General features: G+C 37.7%; 1 protein-coding gene across 1 annotated transcript; it reads left to right on the forward strand.

The window, feature by feature from the left end:
* The first annotated feature begins 4037 nt into the window (after positions 1-4037).
* Positions 4038-5168, forward strand: gpr25 (G protein-coupled receptor 25). The gene has a single exon (XM_058631207.1). It carries the CDS (start codon positions 4038-4040, stop codon positions 5166-5168), a length of 1131 nt encoding a protein of 376 aa, XP_058487190.1.
* The last annotated feature ends 5048 nt before the right edge of the window (positions 5169-10216 follow it).

Raw genomic sequence — 10216 nt, forward strand, 5'->3', positions numbered from 1 at the left:
ACCGTGATGACAGTTTCCTTCTCTGTAAAATGGTCGTGGTTGCCAGAGCCTTCTCTCTCCTGTCAGTTTCTATTATCTTTAATCAGGGCTCAATGAGAGCCTCTCATAGCTGAGAGAAAAGACACAACCCGCATGATCAAGACTGAAACCAGTTCACTGTTTGTCAAAGATAAGCTGATGCACAGGATAGTGGCAACAAGCAGTTTCCCCTTCAGCTTAGTTTCCGTTGTGGTGTGTTGTCAGAGTGTGCACCAGGCAGCTGATGAAGCAAAACAACTTTATATGTATACCAAATTGCCATTAACAGTGCCAGCTGCATAAGAATACAGGATATTCTGTGGTGAATGAACTGTTATAGCACTGCCACATAAAAGGCAGCACTTGCTGAAAAGCTCTTTACAATTTGTGCAACATATGCCAACTTCAGTCCTTATACCCTTATTTGATGTAGCAATTTTCATACAAAGTAATGTTACATATGGTTCACAGCATAAAACAAAAGAAAATCCCCAAATCGCTATTACACATCCTTAACATAACATTATCATGTATCGCAAGAGTAATGAGGAAATGAGGAAAACAATATCATAGAGTTTAGCAAACAGCACTGAATGTGTCCTTGTACCCGAAGCATGGTGAGGTGTAGATCAACTACAATGACCACTGTGTGGCACTAGAGAGAGAGAGACCACCAATTATATAGGAAATATAGACCACACTGAAGGCTTCATGTAAATGAAAACAATGTTTGTTACTGGAGGCGTACTTCCTGTTGCCAGTAGGTGGCACAATGACTGGCATTGCAGGTCATCATTGTGGACCAACTGCCCCTGAAAAGAACCAAGATGATGAAGCCTTCAGTGTGCTATTCCTGCAATCATACCACTACCATGGTTGCCGTGGTAACCCACATAGCGATCAAAAAATGTTGAGGGTAGCATCTGTCTGGGTGGGAAACCTACTGCGTGGCTAGTGGGAGCGCAAAATGTGAAAAAAAAATTTAAATTTCCATCTAATCACCCTAAAAACTCAGTCAGATTGCAATTTTTGCAGATCCTGGTGTGCACGCCAAGTTTGGCAAGGGCCTCAAAAGTGGGCTCATAAGTGAAAGAAAAAGAAAAAAAATATGTACAAATGAATAATCAGAGTTGATACAAAAAAAAATGAAAGGTAGTTTTATTCATAGAGCACTCATACACAAAGGTAGATTAAAGGACCTGGACAAAAACATTTAAAAACAACAACAACAATTTAAAGCTTTAGTTTGTAATTTTTCATTAAAAACAAATGTCTGTTACATTTGAACCATCGTCAAGTGAGTTCACACAATGATCAGCTCCACACAACTCTCTGTGTGTTTCTCAATAAAGCAGATGGGAAATTCATAAAAAAAGTGAACATTACAATCCATAATATGAAGGAAATAGGGGGAAAGATTGGGTAAAACAACAGAGAAGACATTACCCCATAGTATAAAAGGATGACAGTGTCAGGTAAATGATAAATAACCTCTGAATTCACCACGCACAGTAATTGTTGGCTATGATCTTGCATAGAGCGGGACTAAATAGTCAGTGATGAAGTGAATTTTATTGAATAAACTGTCACAGGTTCACATCCTGAATGTGCCTGTGAAAGTGACTTTAGAAGACAGCAGATGTCACGGTTCATGACGTGACATCAATGAGAAGTAAATGACGCTGGGACACAGTCAGAATTGGACCCGGGCTTGTATTTGCATATTTGCATATTCATATTAACTGCTTATTCTGACTTTGAGAACATAGTTGAGCAAATAATTTCACAAGATCCATTGAGCAGCTGTTGGGCCTCAGCAGATGGATCTTGCCCCGCTGCTGTGGTGTTTTAGGTGTTGTCGGCATATACCATGATTTACTTAAGAGAAAGCTACCTTATGTGCTCTTATTGTTCTCATGCCATTTGTAATTAAAGACAAATTATTATATTGTTATTGACCTGCAGTCTTAGAGGCCTAAAACAAGAATGAAAGAAAGGTTAAGGGGAAAAAAAGGATATTTCACTTTCAGACATTACCGCTGCTTTAAAGTGGAACGAAAACTACAGCATGTGATATAAAAAAGATCAAAACACAGAAGCGGCTCGATACATGGACGCACAGTTAAAGTTACTGCGATGCAATAAAAAATCTGCTGAGAGAGAAAAATGGATGGACAGCCTTGTAAGAGAAAGACAGTATTCACACATACACTATGTGAACATTTCAAATCTGATTTCAGAAATCCCAATCCCCGAGTCGTTTTCACTCATCAGCAGAAAAACTCTCAGCGAAGCAAAAGTCTTTGCAGAATATCTGATTTACTTGCTCGAGCACCATTCAGTGTGAATATAGGCAGGAGGTCACCACATGCAAAACACAAGTAAATCTCACCTGCCCCCTACTGGTCAAATACAGCCAATACACTAAGCAACAGGTTAAAAAAAAGTGGCAGATCATAAACACCAGTGTGTGGTAGGAATGTGTCGTTTTATTTGTTAAAGGGCTTTAATATAACCATTACAATATTTTCTGCTCTACGCCTTAAAATAGAGAATGTGCAGAAGATAATAAATAAATAAATAAGTAAAAAATATAACACATATTATGATACACCAAGCAGACAGGAAGTTCATTTGTTTCCGCCAGTAGTTCAATTTATGTGGTGTATTAAGTTCAAAGCAAGTTTTCCAGTGTCATTGTCAACATGTTGGTTTTCAAGACACTAACGCAATATTGTAGATTCTGGTGTTTTGTTTTGTTTTTTATAGTGTTGTTCTTTTCTTTTTACCATTAAGTCAGGGCTCTAATATTGTTATATAGTTTTGCATCTCATCTCAAGAGTGATTGACTGCATCAAGAGGTTTACGAGTGGAAGCTGGTGAATACATATAAAATAATCCACTAGTCACATAGTCCATCTCAGTTTTTGGCAGTTTAAGGGCTACGTGCATTGTTAAGCCAGTTCTTAAAAACCTGGTTCTTAAAGACATAGTTTATTGATATGTTTAGTATATAAGTATAGTTTATATTGAACCAGAGACCAAGAGGTCACTATTTCAGTTAGTTTACAATTTGAAGTTGAAATATTAAAAGCTGTGTTTAAGAATTTAAAAAGAGAGTATAGTCTTTTGAATGGCACAAAAATCTGATTGCACGTTTTGAAATGCATGGACCTCAGCGGGTGCTTACGAATATAAAACTGTCATCAACATACATACTGTATGGACTGAACTATTACTGACATTCACACCTAATTCATTCAAGAAAATTGTGAATAACTGTGGCCCCAAGAATATATCCCTGAGGCACGCCATTGCTAACATATTCAAAGCTGAACTGAAAACCATCAGCAACAACAGCTGAGCAAACTAGTTTCATGGCAAGTGCGCAGCTCTAGAGGGAGGCCACCAATAAATTAATAAATGAAACAATGGCTGGCTTTGCAGGTTATCATTGTGGACCGATTGACTGCTGTGTTCTAGTTCTGCAAACATAGGGTGCTGTTTGTCTGGGAGGAAGCCTGCTGTGTGGCTAGTGGGAACACAAAATGTGTTTTTCACTCTAATTTATCTAATCGCCCTAAAGAAAATCACCTTGGTCAGATCACAAGTTCCACAGGTCTGGATGTACTCCAGTGGAGTGTTTGTGTGTGTGATATATGTGAGGGAAAGAATAAGAACAATATGAAGAAAAAATAATAGTCAAAGCAGATGCAATAAAGCCCTAATAAAGACCATGCTTTATGTATTGGCTCCCCTTTAGACATTACTATTGAAAAGACTAGGTTGCCATGCTAATAAGCAAATCAGCATAGAAATAAATCAAGATTTCCAATCCCACCAAAGGATACAGAGATGAAAGTAACTCAGTCAAAGGATAAACAGTGTAAAGATTAGAGGAAGCATAACAGAGTCTGTGCCTGTGGGTTTGTCATAAAATAAATAGTAGCAGCATGTTGCATGCTCAGTAACCACACTGCCACCACAGCTGCACGGCGCAGCCTCCCTGTCATCTCACCATGGACTCCTACACTGAAGATACTACAACACTTTTTGATTACTACAACGACACAGAGAGCTCTGGAGATGGAAATGACAGTCTCTTTGTGGATGACTGTCCCAGCTCGCACCTTCGTGGCTCCAACATCTTCCTCCCTGTGGTGTATTACATCATATTTTTCACAGGCGTTGTGGGAAACCTCTTTGTCATCACGGTTATGTGCAGCAAAGGTCAGAGAGGTGGGAGGCTGGTGGACACATTTATTGTCAACCTGGCCATGGCTGACCTCGTCTTTGTGCTCACCCTGCCACTGTGGGCCAACTCTGCCATCCAGGACGGCCAGTGGGATTTTGGACCTGCTGGGAACCTGCTGTGCAAGTTCAGCAGCTACATCATTGCCGTGAACCGCTTCTCCAACATCGCCTTTCTCACCTGTATGAGTGTGGACCGCTACCTGGCTGTGGTGAAACTGATGGACTCCAGGTACCTGAGGAGCAGTAGTTGCATCCGCTGCACTTGCACTGCAGTGTGGGTGAGCTCCCTGGTGTTTGGCATCCCGTCCTGGGTGTACCGCGATGTGACACTTTCAGGTGATGGAGTTTTCTGCGTGGAAAACAACAGCTCGCCCTTTTTTCTTGGCATGAGCCTGGCCATAATTTTGATCACATTTGTTTTTCCAGTGTTAATCATCGTGCTCTGCTACGGTACTATTGTCATGCATCTCAACAAACACTGTGTTGCTGCTGTGAATCCTCGAGCAGAGGCCCGACGCAGACACTCTGTCAAGATGGTCCTCTCCATCATCATGGTCTTTGTGGTGTCCTGGCTCCCCTTCAACATTTTCAAAACGATTATTATTGGCTCGCAGCTCTCAGTGGGTTATCAGAGTTGTGGTGTGCCGCCATGGCAGAAAGATGGGATCCTCATCTCATGCTGCCTGGCCTTCATAAACAGCTGCGTGAATCCAGTCATCTACTTTTTCTTGGATCATCACTTCAGGCGACAGGCCAAGATCCTGTACACGACCTGCAGAGGGAAGCAGAAGTTACAGCAGAGTCACAACTCCTCAGCTTCTTTCACTAATGCAGGCACGTCAGAGAGCTTTGCGACAAGTGGTGGTGGGAGAACTCAGCTTCACACGATTCAGTAGGGCACACTCTTCATCTAACTCCAGAGATATTAGAGTTATGATGCAATACGGCGCTGGGGCTGCAGCTGTTAATTAATAAAGCAATTATTAATCAAATACTAAATTAATGTAGCTTGATAAGAAGACCCGGGATCGTGACCCGGTCGAATAAGAGCCTTTCTCATGGAGTTTGCATGTTCTCCCTATGTGTGTGTGGGTTTTCTCCAGGTTCTCTGGTTTCCTGGTTTCCTTACCACAGTTCAAAAACATGCAGATTTGGGGATTAGGTAGATTGGACACTCTAAATTGTGTGTGAGTGTGAGGGTGGATGGTTGTTTGTCTCTATATGTGTCCCTGTGATGGACTGGCGACATGTCCAGGGTGAACCCTAGCCTTTCGCCCTATTCCAGCTGAGATTGGCACCAAAGCCCCCCACGACCCTCATGTGGAGGACTTGTTAGAAGATGAGTGAGAATTTAGTTTGACTTTGATCATTTGGTAGTCATTTGGTAAAATAAACAGATATGCAGTGTTTTAATCTTGTCTCAATGAGAGTTAAGGGATGAAAAAGAAAATATTTAGAAATATGAGAAACCCCAGTCAATTAATGAAGAATAAAAATAATAATAAGACAGATTTATTGATGATGATGATGATGATGATGATGATGATGATGATGATAAGCATTACTTACAGCTCTCTGTGATTTTGTGAATATAATTTTGTACATTGTTCATGATGACATAACATTGACATTTTGCTGTCAAATATTCCCTTCATCCTACTTTTCTATATATTGAATATGTTTTGCTGTACAATAATGATGATGATAAAATTACTATTACTATTAAAGTACTATTGTAATGGTTTATACATTGTCTTACATAATTACACACTGTATATTATGCTATGATATGCTTTTTAAGAAAAAATAAAATAAATATGCAATAAAGTCATTTAATGTCTTGTGGAAATTTATGTTATTGTTTTTAATTCATTTTGCGGTTCTTATACGCTGTTTTATTGATGCTTATATGCTAATATGATTATATAATGAACCTAAAATCACATCACAAAATAAAAGGAATTGAGTTACAGTCAGTGAGTTACACTTTAGTTAATTCTGTCATACAATAAATACAGTAGCTTACATTTCAATGAGACAAATTTAAATCCAACAAACAAACAAAAAATACTCTTTAACACAAGTCTACCCAGTATTGATGAATGTGCCCGGTAATAATCATTTTAAAAGCAGAAATGTACAGTTAATGAATCCAATATTTTTCTATATTCATACATTCACTCATGAAGGTCATTTATACATTTAAAAAAAAAAAAAAAAAAAGGCTACAGGGACAAGACACTACAACACTAAATGGTCACAGAAGACAACATTTTTGTAGCAAACCAACAAACACAGACAAATACAACAGGAAACCAAAGCCTTTGCAAGACGGTCGAGAGTCTCACATGTGATCAGTAGGTGCCTCAACATAAAAGGAGAAACACTGAGGTGTACTTGTCACTTACAGCAAGGAGACAAAATAACTGACAACTATATTAATCATATATATGAATATGTGCATGAGCCTTTTCTTGGTCTCTTTATAAAACTCTTCTCTCTCACGTAATAAAAAAAAATAGCTTCCCAGAAATACATGGAACTCGGGTGTATGAAAGTTCAAATGTTCATGTGTGCCCACTTGTTTTTCACATTCATGTGTGTTATGAATCTGGTGGTTTGAAAACCAGGTTAAGTACAAATCAGCGTACGGGTGCAAGGGGTCAGGAGTTTCCCCTGCTACATGTTAGGGGCACTGCCAACACCCTTTCCCACATATACTGTTTTTCAGTGCTTTGAATTGTGGTATTTTTCAAATAATGAGCAATGATGGGAAACAATGAATCCTTTTGGTGCTGAGTAGAAGGAAAAAAGAGCAACACAATCAGAGCAGAGGCATTTATGTCTTATGTCACGCATCAGTGTTTCCAACAGCGTCTCTCTTCAGCGGGAACAGTTGGTGTTTAGAAGTTAAATACTAAAAACGCTATAGTTTATAAGTTTTCTTTTGTTCTGAACTGATATTGATTTACAGGAGTGCATTTGTTGTGTTCACAGTTTGTAATTCACAGTTGAACACAAGTTGGCCAGTGCTTCACAAGCTGGTAACGACCGCAGAGGAAGTGAATTGCTCAAGGACATTTAGTAGTGAATTTGTTCAACCAACTAACCATGCGACAACAACAAATAACATGTTCATCTCCGTTTTGAAATAAAAATGCATCTATACAGTATATAAATATATATATATATATAGGCTGTCCAAAATGTTCACTGGAAGTGTATATATATATATATATATATACATTTCTAAAAAGGGGTTTTTATAGTTCCAGCGCAGCATTTCTCTGTGTTTCAATAATTTGACAGTAATGTTAAAGGTTTGCCTTTACCTTTAGCTGTATAAAAATGTCAGGTTGCTGCTGAATGATGGATGAAGAAGAAGAAGAGGAAGAATTAAAATAGAATACAATAAAATAAAAGCTTTATGGTATACAAACGTTTTCTTTTTTTATTGAGTTTCAGATAAATTGACAGCAAAAAGATTAACAAAGCTCCTTTGATGACTTGACGGTTATTGTGCCAGCCGTTCACACACAGAGTGAAAGGTGTGACCCTGGTATTTGTCAGACTTGTCAGACTTTGCGTATGAGTGGGTGAGTTTCTGTGACTGTAAATGGTGAGACGACGAACCTGCGATGTTCTCACAGTGCTGTTGCGTCTCCTCTGTCATTACAAAACCTATATTGTCACAACTCAGTCATTCAGTCAGTAAGTTGCGCTCCTGAACCTAAGAACTTAATGAAATGATTATTGTCAAAATAACAACTAAAGGTGAATATACTCTATAAACATACAGTAGTTATCTTACTTTTCTCTCAGTGTGTTTTCCTTCCTGTTTTTGTATGTACATCTTATCTTTATTTAATTACTGTATTTATCTTTTGTCTTTTATTTGCTGGGTAGAGCAATTGCTGGAACTGATTTTTTTGGGATAAATTAGGTTATTCTTATTCTGAAATAACACACTCTTTTGATAATATTCTTTCTTTCTTAATATACACTCTCTTATACAAGTTAAACTCAAGAGCAATACACTGCTGCAGGCACAGTACTTAGTGTATAGGACTATAGTGGGACCAGCTCAAGGCAGACTTTCGACAGGTGTTGTTGTAGATAAGATTATTGAGATTATTTGCTGAAGGAGTTTAGATTTTTCGGTGCAGTATACCATTTCTCACGTAGACAATTTACTGCCTATATTTGTATTTTTACCACATTTTTTCAGTACAAATATCTTTGCACTAAAAGAGACATACACAATATTCTGTCCCAATAGTCTCGTTTTCTTTTCTTTTTTAACGACAGATGCTGAAGCAGCTCTGCACATTGCAACTTTTGCTTACATAGATCATACCAACAATGCAACAATTCTCAGATCAAATGTCTGGCTGTGGTTTCCTAGTTCCTTAAAACTTCAGCACATTCTACAGTCTACATGAGCCACCCTTGATCTGCGCAAAGCCAACTCAGTGCGGAAAAACTCACGATGAAGGGTGAAGGTCATAAGTGAAAAACAGAAGCTTCCTTTGTCATATACATATCAGTCTTTTAGTGACAAATATGGACAACTCTTTTCAGAGTCTCACGATCCTAGAATCAAACACTGTGACAAGAAAGAAAATATCATAACTTTTTGACTTTTTAGTAAAACTTCCCCATTGTACTGTAGATTAATTTGCCAGTTTGAAACCTGTCATGATGTATTAAATGGTTACTGATTCATTCACAAAACCAAATAAAATCACTGAGGAAGATTTAAAGAACACTTTCTATTCTCCATCAGATTTCCTACTGTGTCAAAATAAGAAAATTATGTAATTTTAATGAAAAAATGTCATTCATTTTACAGCAATGCTTAAAATGAATGCTTACACAGAAAATAATTTGATCAATGTTAACTTCATAATAGTTAAATGTTTCATGCATAATTTGGTGTAAAATGAGGAAGAATAAAAACAGGTATAAAGTTGTTTTACAAGTTTAATTACATTTCATGAACTGTCAACAACCCTTAAAAGAGTGGCTTTAGGTTGGTGTTTGTAATGCACAGAAAATGTGAGTTATTATTATAACAATCAATGTAATTGGCATATGTTAATGTACTTCCCTATCATGTGTGTTTTAAAGTGAGATAATGGGCATGTGACTGTCGTAACCTGCCATTGTTATATGCGTGTTGTAAAACTATAGTGCCATAAATACAAATGCAAATATTACACATGCTTCACTTTGTCAAGATGATTGTTGTATTTATGCTTATAGTTTACTTGTATTGTTTTCTTCATAAATGATCTCTGACTGACCAGTCCTGATATAACAACATGTCAGCTACATAGAAAAGAAAGAAAACAAAAAAGGAACGTTATTCAAAAAGGTCACATTTATTTACAGTATATGTAAATGTATTGCATAATACACATAGCTGCTTTGCTGCATTTAGACACACAATTGCACCTTTACATATACAAGCAAAGTCAGCGTTAGCACTGAAACTGTAACTGATATATCCATTTTTGAAATGCCCAAGTCTTTGAACAACTAAACTGAATGACCCCTTTTACATTTTGTGTGTAACCTAAAGTGGATTGTTTGTAGCGCAGGTTTTAACCAAGTCTCATTGATACAACAGTTATTCACAGCTGCTTGTGCCCAACGTGGATTTCCGTTAACATGATTTATAATACAGTGTATTGTATTCCATAATATTAAAATTAGGGGGAACATACAGTAGCATGTGGTTTACTGGATTAGGCTATGTAACACACTGCTGCCCTCTAGCGGTCAAAACAAAAAAACAATACAGTGCAAGTTTTTACATTTCAGTTATTCGTTCACACATGTTCGATAAATAAGTGGTTTTGAGTTGTTTTTCAAGAGAAAATCGTCAAACAAACACATGCGTACATGTTTTATCATCTTACAGCCCATAAACTGCCCACAT

The sequence above is a fragment of the Solea solea genome, chromosome 6 (genome assembly GCF_958295425.1).
Source record: "Solea solea chromosome 6, fSolSol10.1, whole genome shotgun sequence".
Classification (NCBI taxonomy): domain Eukaryota; kingdom Metazoa; phylum Chordata; class Actinopteri; order Pleuronectiformes; family Soleidae; genus Solea; species Solea solea.